We start from the raw sequence: 26,123 nt of genomic DNA, 5'->3' as shown, positions 1-26,123 counted from the left end.
ATCAAATAAATGCAGGCTTAGTGAGCAGAAGACTCTTAAACAAAAAACAAAAAAAAAAAACAAATCTAAAAATCTTACTGTTCAAAAACTTTTGGCTGGTAGTGTATATTTTTGTGACATTTTAAATTGAATTATTAATGTAAAATAATAAATATAAAATGCCCAAATAAGTAATGTATGTCTTTTTATTCATCTTTAAGTATGTGGAGGACCTGGACAAATTTCATATCAAGTTGTGATGAACAAGACCTGATGGTCAGTGTCATGTTTAAACTATCAAAGCAATCAACCTCTGTTTAGCCTATGTATGTGTAGCCTACTGCATATGGAGAACTGTTGATTTAAATGTCATTTAAATGTTAACACTTTATGATAAGTGGAACACTTTAAAAAAAAAATAATAATAATAACTGACAATTATACAATACCAACTTTTACAATAATTTTACATACTTTTACAATACCAAAATCGAACTGTCCCCTTTAAACATTACATTACATTTAAAATTCGCCTAAAATCGATCGTAATAAATGTGAATTTTTCTTATTACATAAATGAACAAGGTAAAGTTTAAAGGTTTTTATGAACAATTAGCCTAATGTAGTCAATGCAAGCGTATTACAGGCTGTCATGATGACGAAATCAGCTCTGTATATCAGACACATATAAATATATTAGATTTAAGCTGTGCCATTTTAGCCTAGACATCCTTTTTAGTTATTGCAGTCCTTGTACAAACGTAATAAGTTCGCAGTTAACCAACGTTTTGAGTATAATATGTTAATATATATATATATACCAAACAAAAAAAATGCGGGAAATCAAACAAAGGAACTGAAAGGGATGGTGGATGGTAATCGTCAAGCATGAGGCGATGGGAGGGATTACATTTTCAAGCCTCTGATTGGCTTTACTGTGGCCAATGAAATCATTCTGTGGGTTGGTGCATGGAGATACAGCAATCACAGACTGCCGTTTTCCCTTTTAAAATTAGCATAGGGCAGTACATAAAAGCCAATGTACTCTAAACCAAGGGCGTCGTTAGGGCTAATCGAGCCGAAAATGTTTTTGTATGGCCCTATGATTTGGCACAGAAGTTCGAATTAATTAATCAATAGTTCGTCATTAAACGAACGCGTTATGACGCGATATGGACTAGTATCCGTAAATAATATGCCGCAAAAGACTATTTAAATATGAATCCTGCATGTTCTGCGTGTCTTTTTATAAATGTCTTTTTATCGTTTTCTACACATGTAATACTGACACGTGTCACATTTCAGCGTCTGCCGTTTCACTAAATGAGGGCATAAATCTAGGGTCTACATTTTAATATTAAAAACAATATTAATAGTATAGTTATTAGCTAAAATTGTTTTATTTAATTTTATAAATGAGTCAATTTATACAATGTCTAAAATGTTATAAATAAGTCCGGGCTTCGGGACAATTTTCAGGTCATAGTTCAGACGCGGCCAGGCTTCGGGCCTGTTTTAGGCTTATCCTTATTTTTATATTTTATACATACACCAATTATGGTGATGAAAACAAATTTCTGCGCTGGTGGAAACAACACGAGACTTTACTTTCGCTTTCACTTTCGAGACCGACTCCGAAAGTGTTTAGTGTCTCCGCCAGCAGCAGCAAATTAGCGCAGCTGGAAGAGATCCGCTTTCAAGCGCACGCAATGGGCTGAAACGTCCCACACAGCTCCGGCAAACGTAATTATCCTTATAACGTGGTAGTTAGGAAGTTTAGTGGCTAAACGCAGCTAAATGCGGCTAAAGTAAACAAGACCGTCTTTCCACAGAGAGAAGAGAGGGGCGGGGTGAGCAGAGCTCATTTGCATTTAAAGGAACAACCCCTTAGAATGAGATGATTTTTGTAGAGCTCATTCTGACAAGGTAAAAAGGGTGTTGTTTTACAAAACCATTGAGAATTTTTAATCAAAGTACATTAGAGACTTTTCATTAAGACCCTAAAGAATCATATCAACTTGTGGAAATTGGGCATCCGATGACCCCTTTAATGCCCCCGGACCCACCTAGAAGGATCCAGGTTCAACCACTTGTGTCTAACAAAATCTTATGTGAGCATGATGTGAGCTCCCACCCACTACCACTAGCCCCTGATGTTTTGGCACCAGCCCCGGATGTTTTAAAATCCTAGAAACACCCTGCTCTAAACAACAAAAATTATTCAATTCTCAGAAGTTGTAAACGGGTAATCATGCCCGAACCAGCAAAATCTGCGCCCAAGAAAGGCTCAAAAAAGGCCGTCACCAAGACCGCCAGCAAGGGAGGAAAGAAGCGCAAGAGATCCAGGAAGGAGAGTTATGCTATCTACATGTACAAAGTTCTGAAGCAGGTTCATCCTGATACTGGAATTTCTTCCAAGGCGATGGGAATCATGAACTCGTTCGTCAACGACATCTTCGAGCGCATCGCCGGTGAATCGTCTCGTCTCGCTCACTACAACAAGCTCCACCATCACATCGAGAGAGATCCAGACCGCCGTGCGTCTGCTGCTGCCCGGTGAACTGGCCAAACACGCCGTGTCTGAGGGCACAAAGGCTGTGACCAAATACACCAGTTCAAAGTAAAGCTTTATCTGATCTGATCAGCAAAAGCTCTTTTAATAGCCAACTAAGTTGTCTTTAAAAAAAAACTCTTTTCTTCTCCTTTTTCAAAATTAACTTCTTTAATTCTTCTTCTTCTTCTTCTTATTATTATTATTAATATTAATTGTGAGTATTTGACATAAGAACAAATTAAAAAAAAAAATGTTTAGTTCCTTATTTAATATGTCAGGCTTTTATGGCTTATATAGTGTGTGTAATATTGAGAGTTTGAAGCTCAAATACTGATTTGGTGCAGATGTTGATGTTTTTGTGGAGAAGATAATGAGATTAAATAAAGAGATAAATATCAGTCACTCTACGTCTCCCAATGTCACGGTAAAATTATATTGCAAAAATATAATGCAATAAGGTTGTTGAGTAATTAACAAATAAACAAAATTGTGTTCAGATAAACATAAGTTGCTTCAGCCCAGGAAATGTTTGACCTGAAATATTTCTAACAATATAAAAGTTATTTTAGAATCAGGGAGATTTCACAACTATATATATATATATATATATATATATATATAAAAATCTCTCAGACAACAGAAGTCTAAACAAATTTGCTTATTATAAAAAGAGTATCATAAACAAAATGTTAAGATGTAATTTGACATTATTAGTATAATAACATTATTAGCTGTTAGTACTAAAAAAGTTGTTCAGTCTTGTTGATGAAGGTCTGTTTAATAAAGTGTCATAATGAACCTGTTCCTCAAATTTAGTACAATATTAATATATATCTGATATTAGTGATTTCTCAGTCTAAGCTTTTATTGAGAAACAGTTTTGTTTGTCCAATGTCTTTAAAATGCAACTTTTAATAGTTTGCAGTGAATTTGACTGACACACTAAGAAACTCTTTTTGGAGTAGGGGCCTTTTTGTGTGGGGTTTGCTTGTTCTCCATGTTTCAGTTTGGTTTCTCCCACACTCTGATATACAGCACAGGTGAATTAGAGACACTAAATTGTCTATATGAGTGTGAATGTGTGTCTGTTAGTCTTGCGATTGTTCAAAATACGTAGTTGTGTATGTTATGTTGTGTAACAACCCTGCACATGTCTTGCTAACCGGCTAAAGCACACTTGTGTAGTTCTGTTGTTCAGCTGTGGACCCACTGTAGTCTGACAGTTTGTGATTGATGCAGCTTGACTGTCTGTCTGTCTCATTAGTTGGAGTAATGATAAATGATGGTGCACAAAGCAGCTTTCACAGCGAATGCAGAAAGCGCTGTGCTATGAAACTCATTCGGTTCGATTTCTTTTGCCGCGCGAGGACGGCTTGTTTCTGCCTCGACCAAAGCGCACACGCAGCGGACAAAGTTCAAATGAGTTGTTCAAATGAACTTTTGTCGCTGTGCTCTGAAGGGCTGCACTGAACCCAGCGACCAGAGCAGCGCTTTCTGCGTTCGGTGTGAAAGCCACTTAATGCATTATACATTGTTGAAGTTTACAACATAGAGGTGTGCCCGGTTTGCTTACATAAACAAATTGCAAGCACTTTCCACGGTAGACCGTGCTAACTTTTCGATCAGCCACTTCAGCCGTTTCATCGTCAGACTCTGGCTGGAATTGTTGTGGTAAAATTGATGCCATCTTTTCTATGTATTGACAAGTATCCAGTGCTGTCAGTCAGTTATGACAATAGGCGTTTCGTTTTCCGACACGCTGTACGCAGTAGATCAATCATAAAGGACTGCGCCATCTGACCAATCACAGCAGTGAGGGCTCACGGAAAGGAGGGGTTTAGAGAGACTGATTCTTCGAACTGCTTCACACAAGTCGTTTATGCATCATTTAGAAATGGGGTAAAATTAAATCTATTTTTAGAGAAAATTGAAGTGTTTTTTGACCTTGCATACATGTAAACCTGTTTTGGGAGTCTATTAAAACAATATTAGCAACCTTTAAAATGGCATAATAGGGGCACTTTAACTCCGATAGGAAAGATGCATTAAACTCGCATAAATGTCCTTATGTACTTACAATCCACATGTAAAACTCTTCGAACACACTTATGAACTCATTTTGTGTACGTCCTTGCTTATCTTTCGCTGTTTATTTGCATATTTATTCATAGATTAAGACTCGAAAAAAAAAAAAAAAATCACACAAAATAACCAGCTCATCAAAACAAATTGCATTAATCTGCAACCCAATGTATAACAAAACCATCATGACTCATTTAATGTCATTTTAAGTGGTTAACAAACCATATTTTCCCTCACCTGTAGAAAAGTAAGAGAAACACATGTTGCCAGCTCTGACGATGTTTAATGAACTCTGACCCGAGCTGCATCAACATCTCAAAAACACCCTCTACAGGAAACACAAATAATGACAATTTCAGGATCAGCCCAAAAATACATTAGAGGTTCATTTTTTTCTTTTTTGTTGTTTCTATATTTTCACATTACACATTTATGATTTCGACCCTCTACACACACAATATTTATTTTCACAATTCAGTCTGACACTTTCTGTTTAGCTTTGACTACAGTTATTGGTTATGAACCATCTGTTGTAAATATTGATATATAACAGACAAAAAGACAGAGTAAAAGCATGTCTGTCAGTGAATGCGAATGATTTGTGGAAAAGACACTCAGAGGGAGAGAGACGGATCAGACAGAAGTTTTACCTCTTGCTCTGCAGCATTTGAACAGCAGTAGACAGCAGATACGGACAAGCTGCCAGAAGAAAACTGAGGATGTTGAAGACAGAAATCTGACCTGAACATGACACTGAAAAACAGAAACACAAGCACATTATTAAGCAACATCATAGAGCCCCTAAAGACTTTTAAAAAGTTTCTCGGGGAAACTCCCCCACAAAGTTTTGTGAGTAAACACAAAAGCACTGAAATATATGATCTCATCTATAATGTCCCCTTAGCTCTGTATTAAAGGAGAAGTCCACTTCCAGAACAAAAATTTACAGATAATGTACTCACCCCCCTTGTCATCCAAGATGTTCATGTCTTTCTTTCTTCAGTCGTAAACAAATTATGTTTTTTGAGGAAAACATTTCAGGATTTTTCTCCATATAATGGACTGATATGGTGCCCCGAGTTTGAACTTCCAAAATGCAGTTTAAATGCAGCTTCAAACGATCCCAAATGCGATTGTAAACAATTACAGCCGAAGAACAAGGGTCTTATCTAGTGAAATGATCGGTTATTTTCATTTAAAAAAAATACAATTTAAATACTTTTTAATCTCAAACACTCGTCTTGTCTTGCTCTGCCTGTGTATTCTGGTTTAAGACAGTTAGGGTATGTCGAAAAACTCCAATCGTATTTTCTCCCTCAACTTCAAAAATCATTTCAAAATCATCCTACATCGCTGCAGAAGTATCGACCCAGTCTTTGCAAAGTGAACATGCAAAGAAGATCAAACGCCCTCAACTAAAAAGGTAAAACAGCGATGATTTTGAAGTTGAAGTTTTGAAAAGTCTTGTCTTCAGTACAGACGACAGTAGGCGGCTGCAGTCAAGGCGAGTGGAAAAGAGCTGTAGAGAACAAAGCAGAAGTGAAACCAAAAACTATCAGCTCAACGCGACCACTTGCTCAACAGTTTTATTAGGCCTCTTAAATTGAAACCTGAAATTTCACCCAAAAAAGAAAATTTGCGGTTTTGCTAACCATGGTATTTGTAGTAAAACTGTGGTTATACAAATAGTAGAATGGTTACTTAGAGAACAGGACTTGGATCTGGAGAAGGTTTGCTCTGTGTAGAGCAGCAGAGACTACAAGCAAAACAACTATTAAATGAAAGTTGTACGTGGATGTTGTGAAGAAATGTCAGACATCCAGTTGAAGTGTGAAAAAACCAATGCAAAATGAACAACGCGGAACAAAGCAACAAATAAACGTCAAAGAACATGTGATCATCATGGGCTGCAGCATCCACCCCTCAAAGTTTCCAGCTTATGGTAAAACTCACAACAAAAGTAAAACAGCATCAATCACGTAGTTGTGTATGTTATGTTGTGTAACAACCCTGCACATGTCTTGCTAACCGGCTAAAGCACACTTGTGTAGTTCTGTTGTTCAGCTGTGGACCCACTGTAGTCTGACAGTTTGTGATTGATGCAGCTTGACTGTCTGTCTGTCTCATTAGTTGGAGTAATGATAAATGATGGTGCACAAAGCAGCTTTCACAGCGAATGCAGAAAGCGCTGTGCTATGAAACTCATTCGGTTCGATTTCTTTTGCCGCGCGAGGACGGCTTGTTTCTGCCTCGACCAAAAAGCACACGCAGCGGACAAAGTTCAAATGAGTTGTTCAAATGAACTTTGTCGCTGTGCTCTGAAGGGCTGCACTGAACCCAGCGACCAGAGCAGCGCTTTCTGCGTTCGGTGTGAAAGCCACTTAATGCATTATACATTGTTGAAGTTTACAACATAGAGGTGTGCCCGGTTTGCTTACATAAACAAATTGCAAGCACTTTCCACGGTAGACCGTGCTAACTTTTCGATCAGCCACTTCAGCCGTTTCATCGTCAGACTCTGGCTGGAATTGTTGTGGTAAAATTGATGCCATCTTTTCTATGTATTGACAAGTATCCAGTGCTGTCAGTCAGTTATGACAATAGGCGTTTCGTTTTCCGACACGCTGTACGCAGTAGATCAATCATAAAGGACTGCGCCATCTGACCAATCACAGCAGTGAGGGCTCACGGAAAGGAGGGGTTTAGAGAGACTGATTCTTCGAACTGCTTCACACAAGTCGTTTATGCATCATTTAGAAATGGGGTAAAATTAAATCTATTTTTAGAGAAAATTGAAGTGTTTTTTGACCTTGCATACATGTAAACCTGTTTTGGGAGTCTATTAAAACAATATTAGCAACCTTTAAAATGGCATAATAGGGGCACTTTAACTCCGATAGGAAAGATGCATTAAACTCGCATAAATGTCCTTATGTACTTACAATCCACATGTAAAACTCTTCGAACACACTTATGAACTCATTTTGTGTACGTCCTTGCTTATCTTTCGCTGTTTATTTGCATATTTATTCATAGATTAAGACTCGAAAAAAAAAAATCACACAAAATAACCAGCTCATCAAAACAAATTGCATTAATCTGCAACCCAATGTATAACAAAACCATCATGACTCATTTAATGTCATTTTAAGTGGTTAACAAACCATATTTTCCCTCACCTGTAGAAAAGTAAGAGAAACACATGTTGCCAGCTCTGACGATGTTTAATGAACTCTGACCCGAGCTGCATCAACATCTCAAAAACACCCTCTACAGGAAACACAAATAATGACAATTTCAGGATCAGCCCAAAAATACATTAGAGGTTCATTTTTTTCTTTTTTGTTGTTTCTATATTTTCACATTACACATTTATGATTTCGACCCTCTACACACACAATATTTATTTTCACAATTCAGTCTGACACTTTCTGTTTAGCTTTGACTACAGTTATTGGTTATGAACCATCTGTTGTAAATATTGATATATAACAGACAAAAAGACAGAGTAAAAGCATGTCTGTCAGTGAATGCGAATGATTTGTGGAAAAGACACTCAGAGGGAGAGAGACGGATCAGACAGAAGTTTTACCTCTTGCTCTGCAGCATTTGAACAGCAGTAGACAGCAGATACGGACAAGCTGCCAGAAGAAAACTGAGGATGTTGAAGACAGAAATCTGACCTGAACATGACACTGAAAAACAGAAACACAAGCACATTATTAAGCAACATCATAGAGCCCCTAAAGACTTTTAAAAAGTTTCTCGGGAAACTCCCCACAAAGTTTTGTGAGTAAACACAAAAGCACTGAAATATATGATCTCATCTATAATGTCCCCTTAGCTCTGTATTAAAGGAGAAGTCCACTTCCAGAACAAAAATTTACAGATAATGTACTCACCCCCTTGTCATCCAAGATGTTCATGTCTTTCTTTCTTCAGTCGTAAACAAATTATGTTTTTGAGGGAAAACATTTCAGGATTTTTCTCCATATAATGGACTGATATGGTGCCCCGAGTTTGAACTTCCAAAATGCAGTTTAAATGCAGCTTCAAACGATCCCAAATGCGATTGTAAACAATTACAGCCGAAGAACAAGGGTCTTATCTAGTGAAATGATCGGTTATTTTCATTTAAAAAAATACAATTTAAATACTTTTTAATCTCAAACACTCGTCTTGTCTTGCTCTGCCTGTGTATTCTGGTTTAAGACAGTTAGGGTATGTCGAAAAACTCCAATCGTATTTTCTCCCTCAACTTCAAAAATCATTTCAAAATCATCCTACATCGCTGCAGAAGTATCGACTTTTGAAGTTGAAGTTTTGAAAAGTCTTGTCTTCAGTATAGACGACAGTAGGCGGCTGCAGTCAAGGCGAGTGGAAAAGAGCTGTAGAGAACAAAGCAGAAGTGAAACCAGAAACTATCAGCTCAACACGACCACTTGCTCAACAGTTTTATTAGGCACTTTCATGTTTTGCTAACCATGGTTTTGTAGTAAAACTGTGGTTATACAAATAGTAGAATTCACAGGACTTGGATCTGGAGAAGGTTTGCTCTGTGTAGAGCAGTAGAGACTTATTAAATGAAAGTTGTACGTGGATGTTGTGAAGAAATGTCAGACATCCAGTTGAAGTGTGAAAAAACAATGCAAAATGAACAACGCGGAACAAAGCTGCAGCATCCACCCCTCAAAGTTTCCAGCTTATGGTAAAACTCACAACAAAAGTAAAACAGCATCAAACCAAGTTAATACAGTCACTGAGTGTGAACTTTATGAAGAATTTTATGTTGATGCGGTAGCAGAAAGTGGAAGTGTACAAAGAGAGTGTGGACTGTACCATGACAACATGTGATATTCTACTCGGAGCTGTGACTCTGTCCTCAGACTCAGAATTATGCTTTTCTATGGCAACTATCAACACCTAAACAGAGCCTGCGTTGGTCAGGTGGTACAAGTTGTAGCTCTCAGAAGACTCCCAGTTCACAAGTTGTAATTACGAGTTTGACGAGGACATGGACACTTTTTACAAGTTGTAATCTCGTAATTACAGGAATTCCGGTATGGCGTGAACATACCTTTAAATCCACAGGCTAATTGGAAGCACTCAGGTGTACAGAATGAGAATCAAACTAAACGAGAACAGGAACAAGACCAAATAAAAGCAGGGGCGGAAGCACAACAAAACAGGTCCAGAATCCTAACAGTTACAGTGTGTCCCGCTATTATTAAACTATGATATTCTAAGACATTAGCAATGTAATTTAGACCATTTATTCCATTTATTTAGTTTTAATGAGAATTCACAAGAAAAAGGTGAATAAAGACTGACAATCGATGTATATAAATCAGAATTCAGAAATTATTATTTCAAGAAATGTAAAGCATTTTGGCTCATTTATGTGTTTCGTGTTTTATGAGAGCTGTGTGTGGAGGGAGGCGAGTGTTTTTCTGAATGTCTGAATGTGTTTCATCTATTTGCTCACATTGTTTTGATACTCTGTAGTTGTGTGTTGCGATCAGTGCCGTCCCAAGCATGGTTGCGATGTTTATTGTCAAACTCCAAAATTACATTATTTTTAATTCTTAAATATACCATTATTTTATTTGAAAAAAAAAAAAATAAAAAAAAAAAAATAATGAATAAAAATAATAATAATAATTTTATTTTATTAACAAAATATTTTATCTTGTCTTGCTAACATTTTAAGCTGTTATATGGTCATGTTACAATGTATCCCACCTACGAGGCATGTTGTCACATTTCACTTCCATTCTTTTGGGATTAATAATGAAAAACGTATATGCTGTAATTATAAAACAAAGTGACATATTTGTAATAGACAAGTGTGAAATTAGTGTGGATAAAAAATTATACTCTGAACCCCACATGGATTTGCACAAACTGAGAAAGTCAAAAAGGTTTAGGTTGTGCCCTGCGCTCCCCTAACTGGATACTCTGGAGCAGATAGACCAGTTAAAGGAAAATGTGATGTGAAACTTAAGGATGAAATGCACATTCTGTCAGTTAGTGGAGCTGAAGGATTTAGTGGACACTTCAGGCATTTCACATGTGAAGAGATCATGACACAGTTTGCAGAGGCCAAACACTGCAGTAAATCAGATGCATCTTCATGATTTTGGCAGTTGAAGTTGGATGATTTCAGCTCAAATCTATGCACACAGCATACAGAAGATATTGTTTCTTACAGCTTCCATTTGAAATAGCTTTGAATCCTGAGGTGAATGATAAAACAGTACATATGATCTATGAACACATGGAAGGTGTTTTGAAGCACTCCAAACAATTATATATAGCATGTGTATGCTTATTCAAAAGAAGCCTAACATTAAAAAATGTTTATGTTCATGTTCATGTTATACAGAGGAATCTGCCTGGTCATCTGCTCTCATGTGAGTCTGACAGACAGCCTGCAGCAATACATGAACGTGAGTATCAATGCTGAAGTGATTATATTACATGAATACAAGCCTCTTGTTTCTAATTTTCGTTTGTCTCGTGTTGTTTTTAGGCATCGTTCATTGATTGTGTGTGGACAGTTGGTGGTGTTTCGCCTCCCTTGTCTTTTTGTTTTTTTCAAGGTCATAATCACTATAGACAAATAGTTAGAAGTGGCCAAATTGTCCCCCAGTATTGTGCATTCTCTGTTTGCTGTTGGATGACAAAAGGGTTTACAGTTGACGTTTTTAGGCTGGTCTGATTTATCAGTCTAACAATCAAAATGATTGAGATGACCAATCAAATCAAAGTAGGCGGGGTTTACTGTTCACAGAAGCGGAGCACAAATTCCAGCGTGAAGCGTCAGTTTATCAATGTAAGAGCAAGGTGTGATTAAAGTAGTGAAACATTTAATATTTGAGAACTGGCTTATGATAGAAATGTTAAACTGCCCACAGTAATATGCAGTGCTGCAAACTTTTTGACTTTAGTGTTGTTTAATGTAATTCCTAATAAGACAAACATTTTGCATTTCGACATATAAGCCATACAAACAAGTGAACATAAAGATTTTAAGATATTATTTGCAGTTATTTGATGAACCTTTAACATCCACTGAACCTTTCCATTGCACAAAAAAATCATTATAGTGGAAAAATAATCTTTAGATCATTAAAATGTTCATCAGGCTTAGAAAAGGCGGTTCTTTTAAGAACTGTTCCCTGAAAGCTGCTTTAGGAACCAAAAATGGTTCTTCTGTGGCGTCGCTGTGAGTGTATTCATTTTATTGGTCCTTGGGAATCCTTGAGAACCAAACCCATGACCTTGTCATTTAGTTCACTTTTAAGTACTAAATCATTTATAAAATGATTCATGTTTTCTCCAACCACTCTTTTTTTATCAGGGCTCTTGTCTTTTTTCATGTTTTTTTTTTTTTTTTTTTTTTTTTGAATGTGTAGATCAGTGGTTCTCAAACAGGGGTCACTAGGGGTCACTAGGGGGCCTCAGCGAACATGTATGTATTTTAAATATTCAGATTTTAATTGGTTTAGTTTAATTCCCCAAACTATCTGTCTTATAAAAACCATTTATTACAGTTTCCCACAAATTTTTTATTAACTCTCCTGTTTACACTCGGATAGTTCATTAAATTTAAAAATAAATAAAATATATAAAAAAAAAAATTTTTTTTTTTCAACATTTAAACAAAAAGCTTGATGTATTTAGTGCTATTAACATAGAACTACCTTTATCTATGGTTAAAATGACCCTATTTTAACAACTGTGAAAAGTAAAGTCCTGCAAAGAAAACATACAATTGTTTTTGTTTTTAATTAAATTTATTTAGCGAATATAAATCTCACACTTCATTAACTGTAGCAAGAAATAGCATATACTTTTTTTATATGAAAAACATGAAATATCTGAAAGTATATGATTGTAAAAAGAAGTATATATGAAAATATATTCATGCAACAAATATAATCTCATTCTGTCTTGTTGTCTTGGCAAAAACACATCAGGCATTATTTTATAAGACAATGAACACATTGTATTTAACTCTTATCAACAAAGTGCCCAATTAACATTTATTTAATTCTATTGATGCTGCACAGCAATTAATGTAATAATATTTCAGGCAGTTTCACTTGTGTTAAACATAAGAGCTCACTGGAGAAGATGTTTTATTATACAATATAGATACATTTGTGTGCTTACATGTGTGCAGATAATACGGTCAATATGTATCTCTAAAGTCTTTCAATCAAGCATGTGCATAAGCAGTTCACTCAGATTAATTTGTTAAGCAATGCAAGCGTTACTGTTTCTGCTGGTGTGAATCTCCTTTAACCGTCTGTTGTCTTCACTGCACTCACGGACCTTTAAACAGGATGAAGATGAAGCATTATGGAGGTGATGTGATTAACACAAACCTCTGATTTGAGCTCATTCTCCTGATGATTTACAGTTTTAAGATCCTCACAAGTAACTGAACTGAATCACTTAATGCAGATTTATAATGTAAAATAATCAATATATGCCACAATCTGCATGAACAAGTGTCAATTATGAGCTGCTTGTCAGTTATTGTAAAATTATTGTACAAATGTAACAGAATTCTTACGTGTTTTGTTCTTCTTCCTAATAGGTTGAGCATAAGTTGCATCACCAGCATCAGCACCTGAAGAACACAAAAGATAAATAACAATACAATAATAATACAATGTAAGAGTTTTATATTTCCTCAATAAGCCTTGTGACTTTAGGAATCATTCTGATCTGTTGAAAAAAATGGTGTGTGATGGTTAATTTTCTTTAAGGTTAGTGGTTTGAGTGTAATAGTGATGAAGCTCGACTCTGTGTTTCTCTCACCTCTGTCTGTGTTGTGCTTCAGTTCAGAGTAGAAAGTGTCTCCAGACTCACTGCTTTTCCCTGATAGAGAACAACAGACAGAGAATGAATTAACATAATATACATCTGCAACACTAATACCTGCTAATCCAGTGAACCACAAAGAAACCACAGAAGACTGTATTGATTTAAATGTATTAACATATTAAAAATGTATTTTAATATATTAAAAATATATTAATAAGTGTGAATATCATTTCCAGTCAACATAATTCTGAATTAAAATATTTATAGTCACATGATCTGTAACCTGTTGCTGTCAACATTTCAGATGATCTTATTTACCTCTGTGTTTGTCCTTAGATTTCATTTCCATCAGAAATCCACAAAATCCAGCACCTGTCATGAAAAACAGCAGGTTGGTTATGTGACTCTCTCGTCAGTCTGCTCTGTTTTATTTCTGATCTAAATGTGGGAATGCAGAATCAGTAAAATCAGGCAGATCTGATTGTTGTGATTGTTGATTGTTGTGCTACATTTCCAAAATTAAGTGAATTGGCTTTAACATTGCTGTTTATGATTGTAAAGGGTTTCTTTTTCTGATATTATAAAATAATTATATCTGAGGTAAATGAATATCATTCAGACGGTTGTGTTTAGATGCAGTTTGTTGTGTGTTTACCTTTGCCCTTGGTTTTCTTTTTGTCCTTGATATCGATCTGTGCATAAACCAGATCACTGGGTCCTGCAGTATCAATATCTAATACAGAACAGAAAAATAATTATTCAGAACATGCTAGAAATATTGTAATTTAGGAAAAACATGATCTCACCTTTGCTTTTGGATTTCTTTTCATTTCTTCTGACTTCTGAGTATGTCACATTATTTGGCTCTGTTGCGGTATCGTCTACAAAAATAATAATAATGATTAATTTATAATTAATTGTTAGAAAGAAATATACATTTGTATTTAATGAATTAGAAATGCTTTAATGAATGATGATTATATTGTAGTCAGAAGTGTAGTTAAGAGACTTTGTTTTAACCTTTGTCCTTTTTTTTCTTAACAGTGACCTCTGAATATGTGACGTCTGCCAATGGCTTCGGATCATCTTAAAAAAAAAAAACAAAAACAAACATGCCAATATGATTGAACAAATGATATTTGTTGATTTATGAATGATATGTGTTTAAATAAGGTTTAAGACTCAACCTTTGTCTCTCTTATTCATTTCAGTCACAACATCATAAATGTGAGCAGAACCTGCTGGACAGAAAACAAGCATTTGAGGATAAAAGTTAGAAAGCAAAGCAGTCTTGAAGATAAAAAAAAAATGATCTATAAAGCTTAAAGGGACAGTTCAAAAATATATTTTGAGGAATGCTGGTGACCAAACAACTTTTATTTGTTAACTGTTCCTTTAAATGATTAGTTATTGAGTCTGACCAGACTGTAGAGGAGAGTTTTCTGTTTGAGATTCTGCAGATTGATTTGGGTCTGATGTCTGGTTAATGTTACGCTGCTGATCTATAATAGAAACAAAGAGCATTATGGTCACTTAAGAGTATGTGCAGTGATTACAGTGACTCTTTAAGCTGTCATTTAGATCTTTTCATGAGCCTTTATTCAGAAAATGTATAATTTATTTTCTGCTGTCCAGTTTTATTAATAATACAAAATGTTATAAACTGCTCCACACCTTTGTTCTTCTTGTATCTCCACAGCAGCACCAGTGAGATGAAGATCAACAGGAAAACACTCAATCCCACAACCACACCAGTGACCAGAAGAGATGATGAAGCTGCTGAGACTGGAGAACATGACAAGAACTGTGTGTGATTGACATACTGTATGATAATATTACACATACATAAAGTCACTCATTATTCCCAGACCTCTGACTGAGATCCAGCTGTGGAGTGACTGTCCTCTCTCTGTTTTACAGTAGTAGAAACCCTCATGTGACTTTGAGACAGTAGTGATGCTCATCTCTCCTGTCGTCTGATTCTGGACGAGTGATTCGTCTTTATAGAAATCAGCTGTGAGGATCGAGGAGTTTATAGATCAATGTGACTACTATTTTTTTTTTTTTCTCCCAAAGAACTATGTAGCCCAGATTTGGTTTGTGGTAATGACAATATTAATATGGCTATTTTATATTAAAAATTGGCATGTTATCTTATCCACTACAATGTTTACATTTAAATACCTGCTCGTCTTTTTTATTTTCCCATTACAGAGTTTGCGTTTCACAGGTGGACGGGGTTTACTAGGGAGATCATAGCTGCCCGTGAAGAGAGAGAAAAAAGAACTGACAATCCGTCCTAGTTCTCCGGAATAAGATAATGCAAATCCAATATTAGGGATGACAGATCGTCGTTCTCTTCTGGGGATGCTTATCTAATGGTTTAAAGGAAATGGACAGTTGTTTTGATGAACCTATGTTTATTGACCGGGATAACCTCCTTGCCTATAAGAAAAGAAGGTGTCCCTGACACTTCAGGACCATGTGTATTCTTCGCTGTATTTCTTCTCGGCTGAGCTGCAAACTGTCTGTGCTTGCTGCCCTTCGTGCTCGTGGGTTCCCCGTCCCATCAGGTCGTGAGTACTTCTAAAAACATGCAAGACAATTCTTGTGTTTTGTTTGCTGTTAAAGTGAAGCGGCCAGTTGTCATTTTCTTGGCCTCCCCGCTCTCAAGCCCCGTCACAGGCCTGCAACGATTGGTTTTGTTTATATTCAGGACAGGGACCATATGTGTGAGTGTTGGGCCCACTTTATTTGACTATAAGGATTTCTACTGATTTCCAGTTTCAGTTTTGACTGGTATAAGGTGAATGTGGGTTCATATTTGAATTGTCTCATTGTGTATCAGACCTGGTTTAACTGGGTTTTAGTTTGTTGCACAAATTTATATTCCTTTAATCTCTATGGGATATTTGATTTTGCATTTAATAATTTCATTAAAATATATGTCCTTGCTCTAATTCCCATTTCTTTGTGTATGTGGATATTTGTGGGTATTTAGCAGAGATAATTGTTTCCGGTTAAGCTTAAATACATTGGTAATACACAAACATAACACCCATCAATTATTTTTATTTATTAGTATTTAAATTGAACACAACCCAGGGCCCCATTCCTGTGTGACATTTACCAAAGTAGTTCAGTTACATCCCATAACCATCATAGGAACAGAGGGTTACAACTACTAAGAACTACTATATAAGAACTACATATACATGTTCATAATTAATGTCAATAATGCAAAATGTATAATTAATTCAAAAGTGAAGATCATGGTAACCCACTAGTAATGACTGGAGTATTACCAGATACTTCAGAAGGAATTGCTAATTATTTGGATCCGTAAGTGAAGATCATGATAACTCCTTAGTAATAACTAATGTCATTAAAAACTATTGAGGTTTTTGTAAGGTTCTGGATAGTCATACTTCTGATGGCTTTAGTAACACTTTATACGTTACTAGTGGGTTACCATGATCTTCACTTTAGCATATAGATCCAAATAATTAGTAATTCCTTTAGAAGGATGTAGTAATTAAGTCAGTACTATCCAAAACCTTTCATATACCTCAATAGCTTACAATGATTTCAGTCATTACTAGAAAGTTATCATGATCTTCACTTTAGAATAAGGATCTAAACAATTAGTAATTCCTTCTGAAGTATTTGGTATTACCGGAGTTATTGTAAAGCACTAGGCGGTAATGTTTATATACAATTTAAAGACAATTGTAAGCCAACCAGTAGCCGACTACGCCACCTGGATTTTAATACTGAGATCCAGGACTCAGTTTTATTCTTTTCACCAATTTTAGTTCAATAAAATTTAACCTCACTGAGGGCAAGGCACCAACACAGACACCCAAGAGATAGATCTCATTACAACACTTTATTTTCATACAAATAAGAAAGTAAAAACAGCATAGAGAAGGAATGGTTTACAAGAAATTGGCAGTCCATAAGCGGTCTTTAACCAGTCCGTGTACTGACTTTCTGGACAGCAGCAACAGTCAGTTTAGTCCCACCGCAACAAGTACTCCACGTGCCTCATCACTAAAAGAATAAGAGAATACTGCCAGTATCTACAGCCTACTTCACACACAAACACACTACTACAATTCTCTTGTGCACACGATAAGCCACAATCCACTCCAACCCAGTGTCACAGCACACAAAAAAGGAGAAAAAGATTTAAATACCTATAGGCGAAGATATTGGCAATACATTTGTTACAGTCTCTAGTCACAACATTTAGCGATGTTAGATCAACACAGATCTTCGTCTGTTAAAAAGGCCAAATACTAAAAGGGTACTCACAATATGACCGGGCAGCTATCTGCTGCCCAGTCCCGTTAGAATCCCGCGTTATACATGTAACACTCTCTGCCGGCGTCCTGCTCACCGCACCTCGGCTCGCTCGTGCTCCAAACCGCACCTTCAAGCTCGGCGTCTCGTCTGTTACAGCCACTACCGCGGCACTCAAGCTCACTCAGCTTGTAGCGTTTCGTCTGTTACCAACACTACCACAGCCTCCGCCCGCGGCGATTCGTCTGTGGTCGCCACTGCCACGATAATCACTCGCTCCGTGTCGTGTGTTGTCGCCACTGCACTCTCACATCGATATTCACTAGGCCATACACCCCGTCCCACGTTGCCTCCAGAGACGAGCTCTAATCACGCCAACACCTGGCAATACAGCTCCACCGGCTAAACACACGTGAATGAAAGAAATCCCCACAAGCTTCACGATGGTACACTCTTAAAGAGCAACAGTCTCCGCCCAGTCATAAACAGCGTATCAGAGTCTGGTATGACTAATCTATTAAACACTTTTCAAAACAAAATACACAAAACAGCATATAAAAAAAAAACACATTCATATAAAATGAATAAACATTTTACATAATTTAATCCCCTAACATCATTACTAGTGGGTTACCATGATCTTTGCTTCAGAATTAATTATGCATTTTGCATTATTTACATTAATTATGAACATGCATATAGTAGCTCTTAGTAGTTCTCTGGGAGATATAAAAAATAGTAGTTACTGTTTAGCTAATAGTGAACTACCACTTTCAACTGAGCACTATTATTTACTGATTTGTTAATCAGAGTTTCTTGTTAGTCAATAATAGTTACTAGAATGTTAATAGTGCATTAGTCATTTGTTCCTGTGTAGTTATTCACTAATGATGGATCTGTATTCTAAAGTGTTACCAACTCATCTGTATTGAGTCTCTTTCGAGTGCCTTCATGAATATTAGCTGTGATCATAGTGACAGTGACTAAAATAAATATTGAAGATAGAATGCAGCTGAAATTGACCTCAGTCCTTGTGGTGTTCACAATATAATGGACTCAAAAATTAAGTTAAAACCCGGTTCTTTTCACACAAAAATGGTTCTCTTCAGCACTTAAGTGATACCAGACCCTTTCTTGTTCACACCACAACTTCATAAGAACTCAAACCTCTGCAGCTTTCTGAGCAGCAGTGAAATGCTGGAGTTGAACCTAGTGGACAGTGAAGTGGGTGAGGAAGAGCATCCTTTTTTTCCTCAGTTAAGATAGTATTAAAATGTTTCTTTGCTATAACTTTGGGAAAAGTTACTTTTAAAAGTATTGTATTACAATATTGTGTTACTCCCTAAAAGTAACTAATTACGTTACTTACTTTTTATAGGAATTAATGCGTTAAGTTTACTTTTGTGTTACTTTTTAAATCTGGGCAGGGCTTGCTTGTTTGTTTTTAATATAAGTTCTATCTTTGGCAAATGTAAAAGTTCAACACTCTAGCTGTGTCCAAAATCGTTCACTCATTCACTCATTCACTAATTCCTATATAGTGTATGGTAGTTGAGAAGTGAACGAATTCGGACGATGACGTATACACTGCGCGTGAGACTTGCAAAAACATCTTCATCACATATACTTTTAAATTACATGTACCTGATTTTAGAAAATAATAATACAGTTTTTCTCGATTGTTAAAGCACTATACCCAGTCTTTTGAACTAAAATTTCAAAACCATAATGCCATTTTTCAAAAAGCACACCCATTTCCCTGAACTATAAACACTATCCCCCTGCTTTAACACATGAGTCAGATTTGGTGAACTGTTACTGCAAAACTCTACACACAAATCCCTACATTTCTCAGTGCTTACACCATGTGGTCATTTAGAAAGCACTAGCATTCAATATTGTTCACTCAAGTCTGCAAAGTTTGAGCTCAATTAGCACACAATTACCCAAGTGGAAACACTAGGAGTCAAAATTTATCACACACCAATCAGAACCTTCGATGGAGATAAAAGGGCCAAAGTCAGCTTACAGTTTGGTGCATTTCTCAGATCAGAAATGAAATTCCCAGAACTAGTTTGTTCAACCTCCACATCATCTAGTCACTTGTGCACATCAGAAAATGTTTCTAATTGTTTTTTAAGAAGTTGCGTTTGCTTTGGTACATTTATGCAACTGATTATGCAACTGATTTGTCTGCTGTTTCCTACATTATCAGTTCCTATTGTCATGTTGCTATAGTCTTACCCCTCAAAACATCAAGTCATTAGCTCATTGTATATGTCTTTGCAGTAAATGCTAAATTTTTTATCCAGTTGTCATAAACTGTCAAGCATATTCTAATTTCTATTAGACTTTTTGTAAATTTGCCATGAATCAACATCTCATGAACCTTCAGTTGTAAAGCATATATATAGACAGAGGACAAATTCTGACAGTGGTCTTTCTAATTTATATTTCCTCCTTTGCCCATATTTCCTTTTTCTTTTCTATTTCACAATGACTTTGTAATGTATTTATATTTTATTTTATTTTATTTTATTTATGTTGATTTTTATTTTATTATTATTATTATTTTTTGTCAGACCACTAGTAAAAGTGTAACTGTAAATCCTATGCAGTCTTTTTCAATCAATATCCCGCATACAGTAATATGCAGTTTTGAAGACGAAGAGTAGAAGGTGAAAGAGGAAGAGGAGGAGAAGAAGGAGGAGGACGACGACAACAACATGGTAGAGAAATAGGAAGAGCAAGGACAAGAAAACAAGCAGTCTCATATATTTTAGTTGATGCGTGCCAGGGTTGGATCAGGCATGCAAGAGGATTTTACCGCCGCTGCCTGTCCAGGGCCAATTTAGTCTGTGATGTTGAGGTTGTTTGGCCTGTCCCAGACCAAAGACAGGATGCTGGGGCAGAATAATTATTTTTGTTGTTGTTTGCTGTTTTGTGCTGTACTCTACAGTACAATAAATTAAGGATTAAAACACTTGCAAATGCATACATTTGTTGTGTTCATCATGTGATTTTTTTTTTCCAAGCAACACTTATTACCAGTTTTTGTAGTATTGTTTTGAATTGATCTCATCAGTGTGTAAAACTGTGTTGTAGTGTGTGTGTTTTTGAGGGTTTGTGTTTCATGTCTGAGAGCAAAGTTTTTTTTTTTAGCAAGATTGAGTTGTTTTGAGTGGAGAGCTTCATTTTGACCTGAATATAGTAAGTTCGGAGAATTGAGTTAGAAGTTACATATTTGTGTTTAGAGTTTTGCAAAAGCGAGGCATAATTTCAAGAAATGTGTTTAAGCAATTGAGAAAAACTGTAATATCAATAACACTTAAAATTACTTTATATTGTAATTATACATACCTCCGCATATATTATACATTTGTTTTGCTTATATGTTAATAATCATTAAATACTATTAAAATACTGTCAACAAAAATAAATACACATAACACCTTCATATGTATTTATTGTTTGTACCTTGAAATTCTCCCGTGCAGCGTTTTGCACTCAGAAGATGCAGATGGTCATAGAGCGCCACCAGGCGACCGTTAATTTGACATCAGAATGAACACGCTACCAACGGACATTTTTAAATATCACCAAATTATCATCATATTTGTAAATGAACAAAGATGCCACCTCAGTAAATTAGTAAAATATTACACTCAGTTAAAGCCTACGTTATATATTTAAATATAAATAATGCATGAAATGAACGTTAAAGCTGAAATGAGACAGATGTAAACGGCATCTCTCATTTAAACTCGCTCTCTCCCGCTCTCTCTTCGAGCTCGTCGGTTCTCCGCACTGGATTGTGGGAAATAATGCTTCAGCAAGTGTACATCGGTTGTCCACTCGAAATCAGAATGCATTGTGGGTAAAAGTCGTTCACTCAGGCTGCGTCCGAAAGCCTAGTCAGCTGACTCGCTGCCTTATCAGACAATGACTTCGAAGGAAACTCTAGAAACAGTTTCGGACTTCAGAGGCAGCTGAACGTGCAGTCGTTGCTAGGTTACCTAACGGTTAAGTTGTACATTTTGCAGAAAAACGGTTTTAAACAGTTATGTATAAATGATTTAATAATACATAAAGACCTCAATGCATTGTCATTAAAGGTCTGTGCGACAGAAAAGAGGCAGAGAATGACATTTTTTGCTTAAAAAATTAAAGCACTGATGCAAGTATTATTACAGAACAGGTCATTGTTATTAGTGACTGTTTCGTTATTATTAGTAGTATATTGTAAATATTATTCTTATTTACTACTCATTTGAACCCTTTTAACATTTTTGTAAAATACTATTATTACAAACAATATTATTTATGATGTTTTTACACTATTACGATTCATAAAGTATATCATGGTCAAGATCTCATCTATTATATAAAGTAAAAATACAGTTTAATATTAGAAACAAATGCTTTCATTTTGAGTGACTACATACATATCAGATGTTTTAAATATTGTTTGTTATTAAATCATATATTTTATTTAATTGATTAATAATACATTAATAAACATGGAAGCTCAAATGTAAGACCTTCTGTGTTCATTATATTTAATGCACCATTTTTGATGCTAAATTAAATCTTTGTTTCCCTGTTCTGTGTTTAAGGACTTTTATGTTGAAGTGTTTTTCTGTCCCCATTGTTTCTGTGTTCACTTCCTGTGTTTAGTTTCCATTTCCTTTTTGCATTGCTTTCCTTGTTTGTTTCCATAGTTACAGTCATCTGTTTCACCATTTTTTTTTTTTTTTTTTTTTTTTACAATTTACATGACATTATAAAAAATAGAACAAAAACATACATAAGACGTGTAGTTCTGCATCTAAACAGAATAATGACAGAATAATGAAATATGAATTGCTTCAGTCCTCTTATAAGAACAGATGTTGCTGCTACAAAAGAGTACATGAAAAGTAGTGAGCCAAAAAAAATATTGATTTAAATGAGCATTAAACAGATGTGAATATGATCACTCACGTGATACAGTCAGTGTAACAGCAGCACTGATGTCTGATCTCTGTGAGTCTGAGCTGTATTCACCACTATCAGACACAGAATCAGCTCTGAAACTAACTTGTGAGTGTCTCCATCTTTAAAGCAGCTGTATGTCCACTGAATGTTTCCTCCTCCCTGTATGTCACATGTGAGAGTGACTGTCTCTCCTCTGAACACACGCTGATCTGCAGTGATCTGCCTCACTTTCACTACAGGTTTTGGTCTCTCTTTATTAATACACATTTGAGTAAATATGGACTGAAACAGTATCACAATCTCATGATCACTGTTATAAACTTATGAGAAAAAGACTGCATTGAATTTAAGACCTGGTTTGCTTGTAGTTTGTATTAACTGCATCAAAACTGTTGGTAATTATCGGCAAAAGCTAAATAAAACATTGGTATCCAGGCTTCATTTATGTTCTTTAGTATTCACATATCACACTTGTGGATTGTACAATATTTACATAATTTAAGAGTGTAAAATAAGTGTTGAATGTGACGTAATCATAAGACAGATTGAATTGTTTGCCATTGCAAAAAGTGCTCTGTTTTACATATTATAATGATGTAGGCAGAATACAGCACTCCAAAAATGGTAAAAAAAAAAATAAAAAAAAAGGTCACAAAGTATTGTATTTACTTGAAGTAATGTTCTGTATTTATTTTTACAGCTGTTTTACCTGTACTTTGCATTTTACACTGCATTGCATTGTGTTCTAGGGTTCACAGAAATGCTGTTAAATTACTGGATAATGTCCAGGCAGAATTTTTTTTAATGATGTAAAACATAAACATTGACAGCCAATCAAAACCTACTTATGAGAAAAATACTGCATTCAGTTAAAGATCTGGTTTGCTTGTAAGTTTGTGTTGATTACTGCACATAAAAAAGCTTCCAGTCATTGGTAAAAACTACAGGAAACATTGAAATTTATACTTAGTCTATATGTTTTATTTACAATATTCACACAAATGAAGAAAAATGATTTCAACTCACCTTTCACTGAGAGAGAAACAGCAGAGCTTGATTGTGATGAGACTGATCTTCCATCTATGTGTCCTTTACACGTGTACTGACCCTCATCAGATGTTTTAGATTGTACAATAGTGAGAGTGTTTCCATTTACTTTGTAATCTTTAGACACTTCTGTGCTGCCTTTATACCACTCATATCTCCAGTTACTGTGATCAGACTTTATCTCACACTTCAGATTGACTGTCTCTCCAGTGAATACAGGACTGTCTGGTGTCACAGTCAGTGTAGGTGTGGGTAAATCTGTGAAAGAAAGAAAGAAAGAAAGAAAGAAAGAAAGAAAGAAAGAAAGAAAAATAATAAATTAATAAAATTAATATTAAAATAAATACATTTTCAGGGAAAATAAGTATGTAAATGTTTTACAATTATTTATGTTTGAACATTCTTTTAACTCAAAACAAATATAGAGTTAAAATGTCAAGTTTTGTCACGTTTTTTGATGCTAAATTAAATTTTGTGTTTCTCTGTTTTGTGTTTAAGGACTTTTATGTTGAAGTGTTTTTCTGTCCCCATTGTTGCTGTGTTCACTTCCTGTGTTTAGTTTTGTTTTACCTTATTGCATTGCTTTCCTTGTTTGTTTCCATAGTTACAGTCATCTGTTACCATGGCTACTCATTGCCTACACCTGTCTCTTCTTATCTATATCATCTCCAGTGTTTCTTTTGTTTATTGTCTGGTTCTACATGGATGTATCGTGTGTGTTTATTTCAGTTCCTGTATTTGGTTTATCTTGTTCACTGCTTAATTTACTATTGATGTCTTATTTAAATAAGTTTTTAAACTACATTTGGATCCAACTTTCTGTTTTATTGAGACAGACACGTCACAGAACACCACACACTCATTTATCCTGCAGTCACATTAATTCAGCTGAATCAACAACCTGTTACAATCCACACTGATCTGTGATGATCCTCGAGGATCAATGAGTGAGTTCCTACATTATGACACTCCTTGACACCACTGGAAACACTGATGTTAAAGAGGAGAGATGTGGAGAAGAGAGTGATGGTCTCTGTCAGAGTTTTTTGGATTCAACTTATATTTAAAATATATGACCAGTATTAAAGATTAAATAAATACATAGCTGACTAACTTAAGACTAGTCTAAACATTTTATGCAGCTGGCCCCATGTTTAATGTAATTCTACATTAGATAATCTGAAACAATCATCAGACTTACAGTGAGTGTGATATTTTGAATAGAGAAATTTATTAAAACATTATTGAACAGTTCCTGTTCTGGAGAGAGGGACTGATTTATAAGAGGTTTCAATTTTTTTTTAAATTTATTAAACAATGACTACATACTGTATAAGCTTGGAATGTTTTTAATCTCTGTTTACTTTGTGTATCATCAACTATACAAACTAACTTCTCCAAATTTCACTGATCAACTTTTAGCTCAAACTCAGAGTTTATGGAGCAGTAAAAACATGAAAATGTGACATCATTAGTGAACATAATCACACGTTAGGAAATTGTGATTCACTTCTCATTAGTGCAGTACTCACTGCCAAAGATTGAAAGACTGAAAAAATATGAAGAATTTAGAAAAATTTAAAACAGAAAGATGAAAAGAGCTGTTTAATGAAAATTAACTTAAAGAAAAAAATCAGTGAAAGTATCGACATAGTCAGATCAGAAATGGTTTGATTTTGTCAACTATAGTCTAATTTGAATCATTTTTGATATTTGATTTTTCATACTACACAACCACAAACGTTAAATGTAATTTCTAGAATCGTTTTGGACAAGATACAAGTTCCATTAAACTCTATTGGTAAAGATTATAGAAACTGTGATGTTTTAGATGATTTTGGGAAACAAAAATCTTCCGGTAAATTTTAAACTTTATTTCAGTAAAGTTCTTATTGAGAATAACAGATCTGTTTAGATGTTGATATTGTGTAGAAAATGTTTAATTTAAAGTCACCAGTTTCTTTTGTGTATTGTCTGGTTCTACATGGATGTTTTGTGTGTGTTTATTTCAGTTCCTGTATTTGGTTTATCTTGTTCACTGATTAATTTATTTTTGATGTCTTATTTAAATAAGTTTTAAAATGCATTTGGATCAAACTTTCTGTTTTATTCAGACAGACACAGACAACATGAATCACCACACACTCATTTATCCTGCAGTCACATTAATTCAGCTGAATCATGCATGTTGGGAGCCACCATCTGTGATCCTCAAGTGAGTTGAACAACACAAATCATAATACAAGTGCTGTTTAGTATTTTTCTTAATATTTGCTTTTCGATTTTGCTGTTGTTTTACATTGTGACTTTAGCTTGTTTTGTGTAACACTGATGTTAAAGA

The 26,123-nt window shown here is 35.3% G+C and overlaps 1 protein-coding gene, 1 long non-coding RNA gene and 1 pseudogene across 3 annotated transcripts; 2 read left to right on the top strand and 1 right to left on the bottom strand.

The window, feature by feature from the left end:
- The first annotated feature begins 2,230 nt into the window (after positions 1-2,230).
- On the top strand, positions 2,231-2,603 carry LOC127161537 (histone H2B-like; annotated as a pseudogene).
- Positions 2,604-11,362: 8,759 nt separating this feature from the next.
- Positions 11,363-13,422, top strand: LOC127161535 (uncharacterized). Its single transcript, XR_007827078.1, has 3 exons — positions 11,363-11,450; positions 12,966-12,988; positions 13,224-13,422. It is a non-coding gene; the product is annotated as an uncharacterized LOC127161535 (long non-coding RNA).
- On the bottom strand, positions 12,413-15,315 carry LOC127161533 (platelet endothelial cell adhesion molecule-like). Of its 2 annotated transcripts, none has more exons than XM_051104277.1 (10): positions 15,128-15,315; positions 14,875-14,955; positions 14,641-14,694; positions 14,474-14,539; positions 14,260-14,334; positions 14,109-14,186; positions 13,772-13,825; positions 13,448-13,507; positions 13,200-13,256; positions 12,413-12,955 (listed from the first exon to the last, which is right to left on the bottom strand). In XM_051104277.1, the coding sequence occupies exons 1-10, from the start codon at positions 15,294-15,296 to the stop codon at positions 12,948-12,950; spliced, it is 702 nt and encodes a 233-aa protein (XP_050960234.1). In that variant the 5' UTR covers positions 15,297-15,315; the 3' UTR covers positions 12,413-12,947. The 2 variants fall into 2 exon arrangements, with proteins under 2 accessions (XP_050960234.1, XP_050960235.1); XM_051104278.1 differs by having other exon boundaries at positions 12,414-12,955; positions 14,641-14,691.
- Positions 15,316-26,123: the final 10,808 nt, after the last annotated feature.

The sequence above is a fragment of the Labeo rohita genome, unplaced genomic scaffold (assembly GCF_022985175.1).
Source record: "Labeo rohita strain BAU-BD-2019 unplaced genomic scaffold, IGBB_LRoh.1.0 scaffold_662, whole genome shotgun sequence".
In the NCBI taxonomy this organism is placed as follows: Eukaryota; Metazoa; Chordata; class Actinopteri; order Cypriniformes; family Cyprinidae; genus Labeo; species Labeo rohita.
Note: the sequence above shows the minus strand (reverse complement) of the source record. Positions and strands in the feature narration are given on the sequence as shown.

Excerpts from the sequence above, each read along its gene's own strand:
- LOC127161533 (XM_051104277.1), bottom strand. The coding sequence starts at position 15,296 with ATGTGTAATATTATCATACAGTATGTCAATCACACACAGTTCTTGTCA. Across the intron at positions 14,956-15,127 it reads GAGATACAAGAAGAACAAAG|ATCAGCAGCGTAACATTAAC; the intron begins GTGTGGAGCAGT and ends TTTCTATTATAG. Across the intron at positions 14,695-14,874 it reads AAACTCTCCTCTACAGTCTG|CAGGTTCTGCTCACATTTAT; the intron begins GTCAGACTCAAT and ends TTTTCTGTCCAG.